Source organism: Phalacrocorax carbo, chromosome 1 (assembly GCF_963921805.1).
Source record: "Phalacrocorax carbo chromosome 1, bPhaCar2.1, whole genome shotgun sequence".
NCBI classification, from domain to species: domain Eukaryota; kingdom Metazoa; phylum Chordata; class Aves; order Suliformes; family Phalacrocoracidae; genus Phalacrocorax; species Phalacrocorax carbo.
The window spans coordinates 28,102,966-28,121,484 of record NC_087513.1 but is presented as its reverse complement, the minus strand read 5'-3'; the positions used below and the strand labels follow the sequence as shown (position 1 = coordinate 28,121,484).

The following is an 18,519-nucleotide window of genomic DNA, read 5'->3' as shown; positions in this document are numbered from 1 at the left end:
GTATTGAAACCCTCGACTATAAAAGCTATTTGGAAGTCAATTCAAGAGCTCTAGCATGCTCAATTCTTCTGTAGTTTCAAATATATATATAAAATTTGTAAATGTAAAGCATTTTTCAGTTATTTTTAGGTATCTCTTAATTGAGTATGTGCTTCTCAAACACCTTTATTTCAAACAGGAGGCCCAGAGAGTGCAGGCACTGAATCTCCCAGCTCTTTATTCCACAGAAATATAACCAAAGGTATTAGAAATGGGAGCTATGGTTCAGGTAGTATCTGGTATTTGAGTAGTGACATCCTATCAAGGATGCAAGAGAGCTTTGAATGTCTCCTGAACTTAGATAACTGTAAAGTGTGAAGGATAGGAACTTTTGTCAGGTTAAGTTAGGAAACCAATGTTTGTTTGTTTATTTTTATATGGGTCCTCTTAACAGTTTAAGGCGGAAACAAGAATTAATGAAAGTAAGTCTGCAAGCACATGTGTTGGCAGCTGTGCAGTGAACCAGTTCAGGCAGCAACAACAAAAAAAACTAAAGCTTGCTGTGTGGTTGTACAAGTGCTTGTGCAAGCAGAAGGCGGGAGAAAGCCAGGGCAGGTGCATGTACCTTTAGTGGAAGTACTGGCTTATGCTTGTTTTGTCTGCAAGAAGTTGTGGCTGAAGGCAATTGCTTGAGGACTTGAATTAAAGAAGTTTGCAGGATGCCTTTGTTGTGTTTTTTTTTAAAAAAAACTTTATCTGCTGATACTGTGGTACTAAGAGACCTTACCGGTAGATGCAGGTGAAATCGCATGCTTCAGTGTCTACACAAGTGTTTTTAAGCTTATGTAATCTATCAGTTACTGTCTAACTGTGGGCCTTTTGGAATGTTTAGAAGTGTAGTAAAATCAGAGTAGAAGCTTTGAAGATTGAATGTATCTTCATCATGGGTTTTGGCTCCCTTGGAATGTGTGTTGATTCCCAGACATCCATGCACTGAAAGTTGAAATAGATTATGAATGTATTATTGAACTTATTTGTTAGGATAATCTTTTTGCCAATACAAAATGAGTGACTCAATTTCGATCTGCTTCCATAACATATACCTCCTCTATTCTGTTTGAAGAGGTGAAACTTTATATTCTGTGTTTCTAACAAGGACAGAATAGTTTAAATAATGTGAACAAATACATGAAACGGTGGGAATTGTACAATTTCATGTCTGGGTATTAAAGCTATACAATGCATCATTGGTTTGAGTAGTATATACTTGTATTCATTCCAACCACATAATTGTTTTTGTATTTAAGGTGCGTATAGCAGCAAAATTCATAATTCATGCTCCTCCTGGGGAATTCAATGAGGTGTTCAATGGTGAGTATGTCTGCTCTGTCCTTTCACATAAGGCATCTTTACCCAAAATTGTATTGCCGATTACCCTCCTGAATTTCATGTAGCTTATATTTTAGCAGCTCACTTGCTGTAAGAGCTGGTTTTGTAGCTTGGCATATTAAGTTTTGCAGTCACAAGACAGCTTGGAGTTTAAATGCAAAAGGAGGAAAGTACCACTTCTCTTTGCTGTGAGAATGAGCTTTCTTTTTGTTTTTAATCAGTCATGAATTAAGAGTTGCTAGGGGTTTTGTTCATGTACTCTTTTTTTTTTTTTTTTTTCAAACTTTGATAGACAATTACGTTTTTCAGCAGAAATTAAACTAGCTGAAATTAAAATGGTCTTCTTTTGTTAAAGGAGTATTGTTACAAATACTTAACCTTGAATATACAAAGGCCAAATGCCAGCTGTGGAAGGAATATTAATCTTCTGCAAATATTTTTAACCCTTAAATTCTGGGCACGCTTCATTTTACTGAGTGTATTGGTAAGCTGAAAGGAAACTTGAAATTAGCTTCTGTCAACTATTGTTGCCTGTAATTTACCTAAGATGTTATATTTCTTTGAAAATCGTGTTTGTCTTGCATCAAGACATGTGGGCATAGATACCATGAGAGAAGGCATATGTTTTGTAGCTGTAGCTTACAAATAGCCCTGGTGCTATTTAAGTAAAGTAGGTTTAGTAAGCTAAACTTCTAGTCAGTGTCAGGCTGGAGAGAGCTTAAATTTGTTAAAGAATGTAATGTTTTCACGAGTACCTTGTTCTTCAGTTAAACTGTGACCCACTGATTATTTAAACTTAGCTTACACTGCATTTGTGAAATGAACTGTTGGTGAGCAGCTCATTAATCCTGCTCCCTGAAGGTTAATACAGTTCTTATAGAAGTACTGCTATAAACTTTATTGATAAGCTGGTTCATAGTTGCAACTACCTGCTCCGTAGCAGAATGTGTTTGAAAACACATAACAGAATATTTGATCATAAATGCATGACCAGTGTCCAGTGAGATTCAGACTGACTTTTGATAAACAGAGAAAGCTTTAAATTTTAGTTCTGTAAATTATTTTGGTTGATAGGTTTGGGGTTTTCTGGGTTTGTGGGATTGTTTTTTTCACCTGGGGTGTTGTTCTGTGTGTTGGTTTTTGTTGGGTGGTGGGGTTAAGAAAAAATACTTTAAATATATTCTGGGTGGGTATTTTTTTTGACTTGCATGATAACTTGGGAATCTTTAGAAGAGTTTAAAATGTTATAGTGAGACTAATGATCAGTTCATGATCAGTGCATTAAATTGTACTAAAACAGTGCCTAGTAACTAATAATTCAGTAAGTGAAGTACTTAACTACTTACTGCATAGTAAATGTGAAGTCATTCTGAGGAGAGTATTGACTATTCATGTTTCTTGTATGGTGGTAGAAGAAATGGTACTGTGATATATTGTGCTCTGACTACTAAGTGTCACTAGGGAATGACACTTTAAAAAAAACTTAATACAATGTACCATGTGTTGTGGTTTAGCTGACAACTCAGCCCCACACAGCTGCTCACTCCTTCCCTCACTGGTGAGATGGGGGAGAGAATCAGAAGGGTAACGCTCGTGGGTTGAGATAAGAACAGTTTAATAACTAAACTAAAACAATAACAGCAACAACAGCGACAATAATGCAATGAAACGGAAAACCATGAAAGGTGTGAAACACGGGGCGGGGGAAATGAACAACCTGCAAGTGACGCAGGTGCCCACCGACCCGACGCCGCCAGGCCCCAAGCCACAACCGCCAGCTGCCCCGGTATATTTACATACCGGTCATGGTGTCACATGGTATGGAATGAACATCCCATTGGCCAGTCGGGGTCAGGTGTCTTGGCTGTGGCCCTGCCCCTCCTGGCCTCCTGCCCACGTGGGAGCACATGGGAAACTGGAAAGGTCCCTGACTACTATGGGCGCTGCGTAGCAACACCTAGCCGGTACTTGGCAGCAACTAAAGCATCAATGTGCCATCAGCACTGCACCATCTACAGTGAGGAGAATTAACTCTATCCCAGCCAAAACCAGCACACCATGTTAGTGTCGGCAGAATGCAGTAACCACTACCGTCAGTATAGTGTGAGGGATTTGGTAGTTTACATCTTAAAAGTGAACTCATTTGAATCCTGTGCAGTTCTCATTCAGAAGTTTTCTATAAACTAGTTTGACAGATTCCTAGAGCTGTCACACAGCCTTCAGAATACAGCTTATATATGCTTACCAGATTGTGTTGGAAGGGAATCCATTTCCATACTACTCCTCTCACTTTGTTCAGTCAAAATTATGAAATATCAAGCAATAAATTTCCTACCTAGTAATCCATATGGGTGTGGGGTGGTTTGGGCTTTTTGTTTTGTACAGTCTGTTGAAATTTGTTATATGACTGAAACAAGTTTCTGAGTTAACTGTACTATTGCATTATAAATATCTCCTTTTAGATGTTCGGTTGCTGCTTAATAATGACAATCTTCTCAGGGAAGGAGCAGCCCAGTAAGTACCAGACATCAAATACTCAGTTGCATAAAAGAAAGATGTTTTTCAGTAAGACTGTGAGTGTCAGTAAGTGTTCTGTTTAAAAAGATGTGTGCTTGGCAGGTAAAACGCTATTATGTGTGTTGTGCATCTTTGATCAAGATTAAATTCTTGGCAGAGGAGACATCTGTATTGTATCCTAATGATTAGAGTAACTGTTCTGGAAATGACTGACCTGGATTTTGGAACTAGTCTCCACCTTTCTGCATTTCATTTTCTGTTTCTTGGTAGATATTGTAGGCACTGAACATCCGTAAAATACTGCTTCCTTAGACCCCACTTTTATATCAAAACACATTATGGCTGCTGTATTTTATGCCAAAATTGATTTCATCCGTAAGAATGGAGATGTCTGGCTTAGGTTGGATCCCTGTGGAATTTAAACTTCACCTGTTCCTTCAGTTTCTGTGTTACTGTAAAGCTTACATGTTTGTCTATATCTGGTTACTTTTGAACATAAATCATTGTGTAATGGTGGTTGGAATCTGTAAGATGAGCACTGAATGAACTGAGGTGATTCCAAGAATTTGGGCCTGCTAGTTAATGAAGCATTGATATATTTTTTTTGATGCATCATTGCCCAGATTATTAGCTGTTATTTAAATCTCTTACAGCTACTAAGGAAAAAGATTGTGCTTAATGCAGGCTTCAGGTGTTTTTTTTTTCTCTTGTAGTGCATTTGCACAGTACAACTTGGACCAGTTTACTCCAGTAAAAATTGACGGTTACGACGAACAGGTATGAATACAGTTAAATACTTTTAAATGTTCCTTAAACTGTTAAATATGTTCTGGTATTGGAACATATCTTGGCAAGAAAATGAAGAGAGGGGCATCTTCCCTGCCAAAATACAGAGATTCTAGCCCTCCAGTAGTACCGGTTCTATAAGTTAATCATTTAGGGTACCTAAAGAGCTTGAAGTTTCAGTCTGTGGTGTCAGCCTGAATTCAGTCAGACCTGATTTGGAGCTATAGAATCAATTTGCTCCATCTTTAGTACTAGAAGACATTAATTTCTATGTTGTATTGTTGTTTGCAGTAAGAGGGTAAGATTCAGGATTATTTTTGAGTCAGCGTGTCATGTTAGCTTCATCCTCACTTGGTATATGCATGTATTGTTTAAAATGTGAGTCTTTGGATATGAGCACGCTCCAGTTAAATATAGGATATCATTAGATTTGGCGTGGTATTTTTTCATCTTTATTCAATAGCAAATGTTATTAACTAAAATTTTATAATGTAGGTTTTGATAACAGAACATGGTGATTTGGGAAATGGAAAGTTTTTGGATCCCAAGAACAAGATTTCCTTTAAATTTGATCACTTAAGAAAGGAGGCTACTGATCCTAGACCTCACGAAGTTGAAAATGCCATAGAATCCTGGAGAAATTCAGTTGAAACAGCAATGAAAGCATATGTGAAAGAACACTACCCAAATGGTGTCTGCACAGTAAGTACTACATTATATAACCACTGTACTACTATAGATAGAAGTTTGTAAACCCGGAAAATAGGCAGTTGAAACTGTAAAGAATTGAGTCCTGTCAAGGGCTTATACAGGGAAATGAGGGAAGTTCTGCTTCAGAAAGTTTAATATTTCAGCTGTTGGATTACTAGTGAGTGGTTACTGCAGGTTATAGTGAAGACTTACCTCCCAGTTGTGAAGAATTTTTATTTAAATTTCTTAAAGCATTAAGACCTTCTTTCTACTGGAGGTTGACTACTGCAGGTAGAGCCCATTGATCCTGGCTACCTGGCTGGTTACTTTTTAAACTAAAAAAAAAAAAAAAAAAATCCATAAGATACAAATGTCTGTCTTGGCTTGGTTTATTGACAAAACTGTCAGTAAAGCAAACTGGTTTTTCTTCCATCACATCTCCTGTCTTTGAAGGTGCTATATCCTTACCACCAGAATCAGTGGGTTCTGATATCTTAAAATAAAATCTCTCAGTCTGGACTTAAATTAGCATTCATTTGCTGTTAAGAGCCCTATGAGTATCTAAAGTTCAGCAAACTGATCTAATGATAGCTGTCCTGTGGTTTGTATTAACCTGATGGAAAAATTAACTAGGGGGGAAAAAATCAGTTGCTGAGTTAACAAGTTGAATTGGATTCCCAGGTAGCCAAATGAATTCCAGCTTCTGTAAAGGAAACTAGCTCGTGTGTTCATTGAGATGGTGTTTAGCAGTATTTTATTTTAGGGGATAAAGTAGAACAGAGGACCAAACCCACCCTTTTAATCAGCTTTTTGGTAGTCTGTATAGGCTTAAATCATCTTTTAGTTATACAATAACTTGCATCTGAAACCCAGCTATTAATATATATTGTCACAGCAGTCACTGCTATAGGCAGTAAATTTTAGAGTTTATGTAATAATAATAGAACTAGATATCTCTAAGCAGTTTGAGCAAGAGAGATACTGAAACTTTAACTCTGTTCTTTTGTTTTTCTTTCTCGTTTCTATTTAAGGTGTATGGTAAAACAATTGATGGACAGCAAACCATTATTGCATGCATAGAGAGCCATCAGTTCCAAGCAAAAAATTTCTGGTAAGTTTCTGTATGGATACAAATACAGTAAAATACAGCCAACTGAATAATTGCACTAGTGCTATTACACTGATAATCCTTAGTTCAGAGAAGGAGGTACATGCATGCCTTACATGTGACCTTTTTCTTCCTCCACCCCACCCCAAGTTTTTCTGCAAAAACTATGTAGAAATCTTTTCCTTTGTGGTAGGTAAAATGGCAGGCTGCACATCTGCATCTCCTTTGGAGACCTTTGGCAACTTTGTAATATTCCTTATGACTCTTGCAGTTTATCACACTGGCACCACTACCCATACCTGTGTTCCCTAATACAGTTGCTTCTGCTTGTGTTGCTTCCTTTGTGACTGACAGAATAAAACCAGCTCCTTCTAGTTTGCATGTTGCAGAGAAAGAAGGTGATCAAAGATTAATTTGCCAAAAGACTTGAATCATTAATTCTTGGGTGAGGAGGATAAAGGTGATCTTGGATTAATTGAACTCTTATAAATTGCAGCTTGACTTTTTTCTGTACTTGGTTGAAAGGTGTTTTCCACAGTCCGGAGTGAACTTTGGATAGCTCCTAGCAGGAAACTGGCCAGAGTTGAGATAAATATCACAGTATCAGAATTGGGTTAAGGAATTATCTCCTAAAGATAGCTAATATATGCAGTTGTCTGAATAAATGTATTTCACTATTATTTGCTATTTTGCATCTGCTTGATTTTATATTTAGTAATCTCATGGGTAATGAATGAAAGTGCAGGAACCTTTGCTTCCTGATGCTGAAGGTGAACATTACATATGCATAGTAATTTCAGTATGTGGCTATCAGTTAAATGATTTGCCCAGTGTACTGTTCCATAGATTTTAATTGAATTTGCACAGTTAATAAATAATTTTTCCCTGCTGACTTAAAGTTGATTAGTTAAGTCCGCATGTTTTCCATCAATATTAAAAGTAACTTGAAATAATACTGATTTCCTTTTTAGTTGACAAGTATGAATGAATTATGGTATTTCAAATAGTTACTTTAGTATTTACTTTAGTATACTGTAGTCTTTCTATTAAAGAAGGGGAATAGACATGCAACAACCTTTTTAATAAAGTTATGGTCAGACATCTATGGGTAAATACTGACCCATGTTTCCGAAAGTTTTACAGAAGGATAGTCAGACTCTAATTCTCATTCTTAGCAAGTTTTAATAAATGCATATTGGTTTTTTGGGGACGAAAGAATGGATTCAAAGTTAACCAGGCTCCTCAGTTATCCAGCTGTATATCAGGATGTCTAGCTCAAGCCACAGTCAGTATTTGTTCTCAAGATGTCCCGGCTCTTTAGGCATTTGGAAGGCTGGCAACCTACCATGAAAGCAAGTTTGTTGCATGATAGAAGACCAACACATGCCGAAGAAAAATGTTCTGTGAATTTCTGAAATACTATCAACTTAGTAGGATAGATGGTTTATTAAAGATTGTGAAAGAAAAGGAAGGACAGTTAATCTCTTACAAAACATCTTAAGTCAGCAGCAGTAAATAAAGTAATGATACATTGTTTTTAACTTGCAGCATTTCCTCCAGAAGGTTCCTTCTGAACTTGAACTCTTTTCTTGGAATAGCATCTTAAGGACAAAAATGATATCCCAGCGTAGAAACATTGTGGTCCTTGAAGTTAAGATGACCGCAAAGTGACTAAGAAGCAAAAAAACCTGTTAGCTAGTCATTGAATCCCGTGCATCTAAAAACTAATATTGTACTTAAAATGTAGTTCAGCATGTAAGCTTTCTTGTAACTAATGGGTCGGTCTTAAGGCTAGCAGTAGTATTAGTGTCGCTGAGTTGGGTGACCCTTTCAGTTTTCTTAGAGATGCCAATAGGCTTCTGAATTGCCTTAGTCTGAATTTTCAGTGATAATCTGTAATTTGGATATTGTCTGAAGTAATACCCAATAATTGAGTTAACGTTAGTATCTAAGATGTGTCGATATAGATCCATTAGTAGCTGTTAATCTTTAAGTCTTTATCTCTTTCTCTCCCTTTGAATGCACTGAAATCTACACCTAACAGTAGGATTTGAACTCATAGTATCAGCTTCCTTTCCTTCAAGTGCAAACAAAGGAAGTATCAAGAGACAGCCACAGTGCATTCTTAATATAGCTCTAATGTACTAACCTTCTAATCCACTAACCTCATAACTAAGAAAGAAAATGTCTAGCCTACAGGAAAGAAATCAAGTGAAACTGCAACCTTCCCATACTGTTTTCCAGATGTTTGAAACTCCCTTTAAGCAATTTGGCAAGGATATTGAATTTGTGGGAGGAAACTGGAAGGAAATTGTTGTCCTGGAACAGAAATGCTAGAAGAGCTGAAAGGCCTAGTTACAGTTCAGCACAGCGGAAAGTCTTGCTACTTTAACGTTCCTTCCATTCAGGTTTTTCATAGCTTGATGTGAAGCGTGGCTTTCCCTGATTCAGCAAGTCATCCAGGTCCTGGAAACAAAATATTGACTATATATGCCTAATTAATAATAAAAGAGGGAAAGAACGTTGGAGGCTTTAGGTATTTTCAGAAGTGTTATTGTTAAAAGGTCCTTACTAACAAATCTCCTTGGTCCGCATTGAAAACTGAGAGTGAATATTTTGGGAAACTGTTCTCCGCTTGACTGATTATGGTGCTGAATCTTTAGGGAAAGATTTTGTGCATGTGTAGTTGCACAGCATATTTCATTCTCTCTTTTCCTTTGACTGTCAGTTGTATGTTGGGGTTCTTTTTCTTGACCAGTGGGGTGACATCTGTTTTCTATTTTACTTTTTTAAAGGAATGGCCGTTGGAGGTCAGAATGGAAGTTTACAATCACCCCTTCAACCACTCAAGTGGCTGGCATCTTGAAAATTCAGGTATGCTTATCTCAAACTGTGTCCTGATCAGTAAAAACTCCAGTTATTATCAAGGGAGGCTCAGGCCAGTGTATCAAGTATTCTGAGAGAATTTGAGGACCCAATAAGCAAAGCAGAGATGCCCATTCAGTTAAGTGTTGGTGGCTTAATTGCATATTTGCTTAATCCTTACAAACACAAAATATGTTTAATATCATGATTCAGAAGACTTCAGGTGGTGTATTCACCTTGCCTAGGCATATACCTCTTTGATTTCCTGTTTCTTGCATTCACAGTGGCACAAACCTTCCCTGAGAGTAGGCTCTTTCTGAAGTAGAACTTTTTTCTTTTTAGCTGATAATAGTAGGTTGTTTTTCATGTAACCCATCCTGTTGTTCAGAAAGGTGAGAACCTTTGGGTTTAGTCATTCCACCATTTGGATTTTTTTAATATGGGTCTCCATTCGGAATTTGCCCCTCCTGTTGGCTTTGGGGCATTCAGAAAGGAGATGCTGTCCAAGCACAAATGGAGAAATCCTGATACCAAAGGAAGTAAGTCTGACTGTCATGTGGTAGGCAGGGGGACTTGACTTCCTGGATTGGTTCCCTGGAATGAGTACACATATTTTGCAGGAGTTTATTAAAACAATTCTGGGATCAGGGACTAGAATCTTAGTGCAGTCTGGTGTTCAGCATAGTACTTTATTATTTGTTTTACAAGACAGAGTCAAGTTCCCTTTTCCTGCTTTTTGTGCCCCCATGAGTTTTACACTTCCTTACTGCTCAGTGACTTGACATCAGAAGGAAGATGCAATGGAATGTTCTTCTAGCCATAGCCTGAGGCTAGGATGTTATTTCAGGATGTGGAAGCTGCGTTCAGATCCACCAAAGCAGGGGGACTGAATCTGATTTCCCATCTGGGGCAAATTGTGTAACAACTGCAATGATCGTCAAAATGTGGACAGCCATTATTATGTCAAGATGACCGTGGTAAGCACCCTAAGTAACTTCTAGGCTTCTCAAGACTTTGGGAGAATCTAAGTAAACTCCCACTTAAATCCAGCTTGCAGCAAAACAGGCATTTTCTCCACAGCATGCACTTACTGGTTAAATGTCTTAAGAGATTTTCCAGAACAAGGAAGCAGGTGTCTACCTAATTCTGGGAAGGTTTAGCCCAGTAGCCTAGAAAATAGCCTGAACAGGGAATTTAGTCAGGTTTTAGTTAGCATCTCAATTTGGGCACCAGCTGATTTTGTCTTTTATTACTATTTCACATAATTAATCAAGACATTATTTACATTCATTAAAGTCTGTTTTGGAGAGTGATTAAAAGTTTTACTTTTTTGCTTGTATACGAATTACTTGTTTCATCCAGGAATTTTGAAAGCAGTTTCAAATTTTTAGAACTTGTGTATGTGGGAGCGTTCCCCCTTCCCCTCTTGAAACAAACAAAAAAGTGCTTTAATATTTTTAAGGAGCAAAATAATTATCTAGAATATGAACTCACTACAACGTTAGTGAGCCTTCAGAGTACTGAAATTTCAGAGTTATTTGCAGAATCTTTGACAGCAGTACAGCCATTGCCCTGTTTCTGATAAAACCTTTTATGAATATGTTGGGGAAAATTCCAGCATCACCTGCTGTCCTCAGGTGTCTTCAGTATTTTTTCAGTATTTTTAAGGTCACTTGCACAATTTCTTCCTTTTTTTAATTCTATTAATAAACTCTAAAATAGAAGAATGTATTAATCTCTTCCATTGTTTAGTTTTCTTTTAATTATATGTAAGGGGAAGACTGCAACAGCAGTCTTTTACTAGAACTAACTCCCGGTGGTGCTTCACATGCTCCAATTGTGCATGGAAAACAACTGTTAAGTGAACTGATTACTAATTTTATCTCTTAGATAATTTGTCATTCTCATCCCTCCTTAGTTAACCTTTCCAAGAGGTTCTGTTCATAAACATCATCCTTCTTGTAGTCTTCTGAACACAGACCTAGCGTTCTAGAAGGATGTCAGCAGTGAGGTATAGTACAGAACAGTTACTTCTCATATTTTGTATAATATATAACACAACCCAGAATTAGATTTGACTCTTTAAGTTTTTAGGCCTGAGTGTTTGCCAAGAATGTGAATCAGTGAGACAGATAACATGCTTATGATGATGTTGGCCTCAGAGCACAGCGGAGGTTTGGGCCCTCTGCAGTGAATTGTGACAGAGAAGGAGGGAGATTTATTCTTCCCTGGGTTTTGCTGTTTCATTGGGAGGTCTCAGAACTTTGCACTGAGTAAGCACTTCTCATCTTTTAGGAACTGGATTGAAAAAGGCTGGCAGAAGTTTCACCCAGTAATGTTTGATTTGAAAAGAAGCTTATTTTATGGTTAGGGTGATACCTCTTCTTGAAAACCAAGTATTTGACAATAAACGAAATAAGAATGTAAGAGGAATCATAGGAAACAATGTTTCTCCTATAAAACACCTTTCTTTTGCTTAGGTATTATAGCTGTCTTACTTGGTGTCGTGTTTTTCTATTGTTATTTATAAAATTGAGGGTCTCTTGCATGCATTGTGATCATGATGTATATGAAATGATAGTATTGTGCATTAATCTTGAAATTAAAATGTTTTCTTGCCAAATAGGGTGAGACACATTCTTCAATTCCTCATAACATCAGCTACATTGACTATGTTGACTTTATCAAAATTGTAAAAAAATCTTTAAAGATACGTATTTAAACGTCAATGAGCTGTATAACTCCTCTGCATCAGTTATTGTGAATGATTACGTGTAACTTTATATATAGCTTCCCATTTTTTAAGCTTTCTAACAGTTACATTAGAAACTGATTGTTTTTAGGTCCTTCCCAGCTGAATTTAAATGTACTAAAGTTAGCTTGGGTAGAGTTTTACTGGACTCCTCCTGCAAAATAATCAAGGAACCTGTTCTGTAGATGTAACATTTCAAGAGTAAATAGATTTCATTCTGCATTGTTACCTAACCTTGGCAAACTTTGTCCCAAATAACTCCTTTGTCTGGATAAATACCAGCTTTTGATATGAGCTCTATCTAATAGAGGAAAATGTCAAAACCAGGCCAGTCTAGAAGAGCAAGCTTCATGTTGCGTTGTCCCTAGAAAACAACTTCACAGTATCCTGAAGCCTTGCCAAAACTATTCTTATTTTAAATATATCTTCACCATTTCAAGAGTTCCTAGTAAGGTCACGTAAATAGTATGTCGTTGTCATCATGATGTTAATCAAAACCTTGGTTTAGTGGTGGACTTGGCGGTGTTAGGTTTACGGTTGTACTCAATGATTTTAAAGGTCTTTGCCAGCCTAAATGATTCTATGGTGCTATGTTTCTAAACTTCTTTGCATGAAATAGTATTTAAGGCACATCAACATAGAAATGTTTCCAGAGTAGCTTCTTTACGATTCCCTCACAAAAATATTTAAATTCTACAACATTTTGATTTTCCTATTTGTTTTTGTTGCAATCACAGAATCCCAGGTTGGAAGGGACCTCAGGGATCATCCAGTCCAACTTTTCTAGGAAGAGCACAGTCTAGAAAAGATGGCCCAGCACCCTGTCCAGCCAACTCTTGAAAGTGTCCAACATGGCCGAGTCAACCACTTCCCTGGGGAGATTATTCCAATGGTTGACTGTCCTCACTGAAAAATTTCCCTCTGGTGTCCAATCAGAATCTCCCCAAGAGCAACTTGTGTCCATTCCCCCTTGTCCTCACCATGTGACTCCTTGTGAAAAGGGAGTCTCCGTCTTATTTGTAGCTACCACTTAAGTACTGGTACAGGGTAGTGAGATCCCTGCTATGTAACATTTTATGTGTGTTTTTGTTTGATTCATGTAGGTTTGTTTTGATAAACACTGCAATACTTTGATTTTTCCTTTATATTGTTGGTCTGCAACATTTAATGAGGTTTCTTGTTTAATTTTCTGTAGGTTCACTATTATGAAGATGGTAACGTTCAGCTGGTGAGCCATAAAGACATACAAGATTCTCTAACCGTGTCTGTAAGTGAACTTTAAAGACCTTAGCGTGTATATCAAAGTGACTGTTTAATTTAAAAAGAAGCAAGCTTAGAAAAACTCAGAAGTTTGGAGGCCAGTTTGCTCTTCTGCATGAATAGGAATTAATGTTCTAATTTATAGATATTTTGTATGCAGTATTTACTACTTTCACCTAACATGTAGTTGCTGTTTAAAAAAAAAAGTATGCTTGCATGTGGCTTATATAAGCTAAATTTGTAAATCTAATTAGTTTGCTGTCAGTCTTTTTGCACTTTTGTATTTAAACTTTGGTCTGCAGATTGACCTATAGAATTAATTTTTTAGTAAGAAGGAGATTTGTCTTATAATAACCCACTTTGGTATAGTCTTTAGGGGATCACCTCCTTTGCTTGTTGGGAAAAGACCAGTATGCTAAAAATAGTAAACAAATGCTACCAGTTGAGAAGCAGTAGTGGGTATTCTCCCTTCATTTCCTCCCTGTCTGTAACTGGTGCTGTCAGCCTCTTGCTTTTCTGTACAAAAAGCCCTTTCAGAGATGCTTCAGTTTGAGAAGCATAACACGCTTTAAATACAAAACATAATTTTATTCAACTTCTTTCCAAATGGATCATTATTGTAATGAGGAGCAGAGTAGAAATAAAAATTGTTTGGGAATAGTACCAGATGTATCCTTTAAGAGCTGGTGATGTTGCAACGTGAACAACTACTGCTTTTGAAATAATGCTCTTGCCTACTAGAGGTAGTGTTTATAAACAGTAACGTTTTCTGTTGGAGTGTTCTTTAATAAAACTTAAGCCAGTGTGGTTAAACTGGCAAAGGGAAATTGTAAAAGTGAACAGTGGAAGTATTTTAATGATAATGACTAGTAGTGACCAATTTGGCTCAAAAGCTCGATTCATCAATAAAGAACATTGTTTGTTAATACAAAGCAAGGCTTGTTGGCTTTCCAGTTGCAATGGCACCATAAAGAATGGGGGAATGTGGTGCCAACTGATAATGCTTCTGAAGCTGTAGATACAAAATTATTTTTGACCCCCTAAGCGAAGGGATCTGTTTAGTCTTTCATTCAGTTGAGGGTTGCTTCAGGGAAGCTTATGTAGAAGTTGTTCTCCTTTCAATAGCTTTTGCTTCGCTTTCTATTGGGACGAAACTTAATCCTGTTCCGCAATTTCATAAAGCAATAGAAGACTGGCTTTTTCTTCACCTTCTATTCCAAAGAAACCTAATCCTGTTCCACAATTTAGTGAAGCAGCAGAAGACCAATGAATAGAAAAATACCTTTTACATAACTTTCCTAACTTTCCTACCTCCTGCTAGAAGAAAAGCAAATATGTTGCTGGTCACCAATTTTTAGCCTTGGCTTTGAGCTTCATAGAGGACAGAGGCTGTACAGGTTCTTACTTCACACAGAAGGAATAGTAGGTAGATTGAAAGGAACCCCAGTGACTCCCTTTTTTGTTGTTTGGCAAAGAAACAATTTTGTACCATCAGTAGGCACAACTGAAATAAATGAAGAGTTCTCTTGTTGCTAGAGCTATGAATAGTTTTGCTGTAGGTTACGTTCTTATCCCCAATTTCTCTCTGAGCCAAATAAGACCTCATACCCCTGAATACTTCCTTTCATTAGCAGATCCCTTGAAATCATTGCCTCAGTTCACTGAAAAGTCAAAACCCTTTCATTTGTTCTACCTGGTCTCTGCTGCCTCCTTCACCTCTTTCTGCGGTGTCCAGGAGTGCTTTCACAGCTGCTAGGCGCAGTTTCACTAAAACTTTGAACCAGTTGTAGCTGAAGCTGCCATAGCTTTCTCCCAGTCTTTGCCTTTGTAGGAACGAGGGGTCACATGGGGCAAGAACACTCCTCTCTTTCAACAGCATCTGCAAAAGCACCCTTAGGGATGTCTCCAACGTCAGGTTGGATGTTTCAAAATTCATGAACCCCCACTTCCTTCTTGAGACTTCCTTCAAGCCCTTCAGCTACGTTTATCTCCAGATTGACTGACGGGTCATTTTTAAATTTTTGAAGCACGCACGCGCGCACACACACACACACACACACACTTGCATACTTAAGGGTGAGGCCCAAAGCCAAGAAACTGTTTATCAGTCATGATGAAATTAGGACATGGTGGTGTGTTGCACCTTGATTTTTGCAAGATGCACTTGGGAATGGTTTTAGAAGATCAGATATATAAAGCCTAGTGTTTGCCTCAGCTTAGTCTCCAGATTCAGAATGTTTAGAGGTGAACAAATTTGTTTTGCTTTTTTGGATTCTGCATGCTTCTGGATTAGCTGGTGTTCTTCAACTTTTCCTGAATTTGTACTAGAAATTTAACATTACTAATGTTAATACCCATACTCTGTATGTTTTTAGAGACTTGTGTGTGTGCATTGTCATATTTCCAAATGCTATTCTGTTCCATATGTCTTCTTATCATACCATAGAGTTTTAAATCCCCATATTTTAATGAGCTCCGCGGTAATCTTTATGCTTGTTGCAGGTGGACTGTTTTTATTTTTTAATATAATAGTATAATTATAATAATAATGTGATATATGCCTTTTGGATTAACGTCTTGTTCAGTTTTGGTTTAGCCACTAAATGGTCATGTGTTCTTGTGGAGTCTTCCTGACATCTCTAACTATAGGAATAAACAGAATCCAACTGGTTTTAGAGTCATGCTGTACATCAGACCTAATTCAAATGCTCTTTTTCTAGAATGAAGCCCAGACAGCAAAGGAATTTATAAAAATCGTAGAGGCTGCAGAAAATGAATATCAGGTACGTTGGGAAAAAAACCCTGTATCCTTACTCACATGTATAACATCACTATATTCTTGACCAAAGCTAGTATTCTATAATTAGCAAGCTTTTGATATTAAAGACAATGCAGTTCCATAGAAATAGACTACATGCTGCTAACTGCATCCTCCCTTCCCATACCTTCTGGTGATTGTACTTACCTGCTTAACATTACATTAGAAGGCATTTTTTTGAGAGCAGAAAAGTTCCTAGTGTGATCAAATATCGGCACTTTAATCTCTCAGTATTAACGCATTGCTTAAGTGGAATTTTTGTACAGATTCTGTTCAGAAGCTACTCTGTTAGACAGCTTTGTTAAATATGACTGTAAGCATCATCCATTTCAATTAGTCATTTTAAAGTTAGAAAAGGATAACTTCTAGATATCCTCTGTATAAGTGGATTCGTGTTCATTTAGGTCTTGAACACAAGGAAAATTTCAGGTACCATGTTCTGTCAGTTTTTAAAAAAATGCTCTTTAATAAAAATCTAATATATATGTATCACATGCATTATATTCAGGTTCATACAGTGTCGCGGACTGACTCTTACCACCACCACAGGAAAAACAGTGGAAGGCTTGGTGGTCTGAAATTAATGATGTATGAGCTAACTCTGATCAGCACTTTATCCATGCTGCTGATTAACCACACTGGTTTGCTGAAACACCCAAGCTACAGCCAGGTTTATTGCACCTGTCTTGCTAATTTTCTTCTCATAGTTTGAATCGAGGTCTAACAGCTTTCCTTCATAAAATATTTTAATTTGGTGTATTTTTATTAAGCCTGTTTAAGATGTAACAGACTAGTCAATCATTTAACTTTTTATATAGCATCCTTGTTCTGTTCTTCATGTGTCTTTGTTTTGTATGACTTTGTGTTTAACAGACTGCTATCAGTGAGAATTACCAGACTATGTCGGACACTACTTTCAAGGCCTTACGTCGACAATTGCCAGTTACCCGCACCAAGATTGACTGGAACAAGATCCTTAGCTATAAGATTGGAAAAGAGATGCAGAATGCTTAAAGTGAACGTTGCATGACTGGATCATTTTAGTGTCCTTGTATACAAATAAGAATTATTACAAGAAGTATTTGGAACTGTCAGATCACCCAGTCAGCATGGGCTTTTGCCATTGAAAATCACTGTAAGTAGTTTGGTTAGAGCACAAAGCTTAGCTAATTTACTTTTTTCCTTTTTCTTTCTTTTCAGAGGGTTGCAACTTCAGTATAGCTGAATATCTTCCTTTAGAGTTTCTGTTGTACCTTTATTTTTTTATGATGAAGAGACCATGCCTTTAGTTTTCAATTACATGTTAAGAACAGTTTGAAAAATATTTTTGCATATGATAACCCTTTCTCTTGCTTTCATGTGAAATGAACAACTTGCAAAATTTGCTGGATTCCTTGTCGAGATCAGTAACGTGCATTTCTAGGTCAAGGTCAACATGGAGTTAGCAATAGGTGCTGGTTTTGAAATCATCTATCCTTTCATTGTATGTAAAATTGGGAAAAGCATTTTCTACATCATTTAAACCTTTCAGAATACTTCTTTAGCTAGCTCCGTAGTAACCAAATTTCTTTTTGTTTTGTTTTTTTTTTTTTTAAGAAAAGGCCAAGGTCTAACGCTGTTTTAAGATTTTGAAATTAAATAAAAGTACTTATTTCAGAAATGCATTTAATGCTTTGTTCCTGACAGTTACTTAAATGAGCTCAAATTCCATCTGCCCTTGAGGTGTTTTTATCATAAAGCCACAAATGTATTATAACAAGGAATATTGTAATATATATAATCCTGTACTCATTACTGTCTGTCTTTTTTTTGATTGAAATGTACTAAAATTCAATGTGACATTAAAATGCAAATTTTCTATTTATTTGAGTATCAGATTGCTTCCTGATATAGCCTATTCTTGGTGTTCCTATATATTTGTAAAATACTGCTTAAAACAGCCACAAACTTGTGGCCTATTGGCTATTCTCGGTGCATTTGGAGATTGTTTTAGTATCACCGTCCATTGTTTCCATCTGCATTTAAGAAACATCTACATATGGAAGTCTGCTTAAAACAGATATCTTTTAGCTTCATATTGGCTACAGAGGATGGAAGAAATTACAAGACCAAAAATAATACATTTTTCTGTCTGATAATTCTCAATTGAAAATGGACGTCAGGTGTCTAAACACACAGACTTCATTCCAAATGCTGTATAATGCTCTGTGAAAGGCATAGATTTCACTTTTAATTGGATGAAAACCTGTTTTAAAATATGCTACCAAATGATACACTCATGTTGGAAAACTAAACAGCTTTTTTTAGAAGGCAGGTGTTTATGCACACTCCTGAACCAGTAAAGCTTACACAAAG

The 18,519-nt window shown here is 36.9% G+C and overlaps 1 protein-coding gene across 1 annotated transcript in view; it reads left to right on the top strand.

The window, feature by feature from the left end:
* The window catches only part of CAPZA2 (capping actin protein of muscle Z-line subunit alpha 2), a 31,998-nt gene extending 13,970 nt beyond the window's left edge, over window positions 1–18,028 (top strand). Inside the window, exons 2-10 of the mRNA XM_064446924.1 lie at window positions 1,287–1,350; window positions 3,831–3,882; window positions 4,599–4,662; window positions 5,167–5,373; window positions 6,393–6,472; window positions 9,265–9,343; window positions 13,282–13,353; window positions 16,067–16,129; window positions 17,038–18,028. Coding sequence (XP_064302994.1) covers window positions 1,287–1,350; window positions 3,831–3,882; window positions 4,599–4,662; window positions 5,167–5,373; window positions 6,393–6,472; window positions 9,265–9,343; window positions 13,282–13,353; window positions 16,067–16,129; window positions 17,038–17,178 — 822 coding nt within the window. The 3' untranslated portion in view covers window positions 17,179–18,028. The remainder of the gene's footprint in view (window positions 1–1,286; window positions 1,351–3,830; window positions 3,883–4,598; window positions 4,663–5,166; window positions 5,374–6,392; window positions 6,473–9,264; window positions 9,344–13,281; window positions 13,354–16,066; window positions 16,130–17,037) is intronic.
* The last annotated feature ends 491 nt before the right edge of the window (window positions 18,029–18,519 follow it).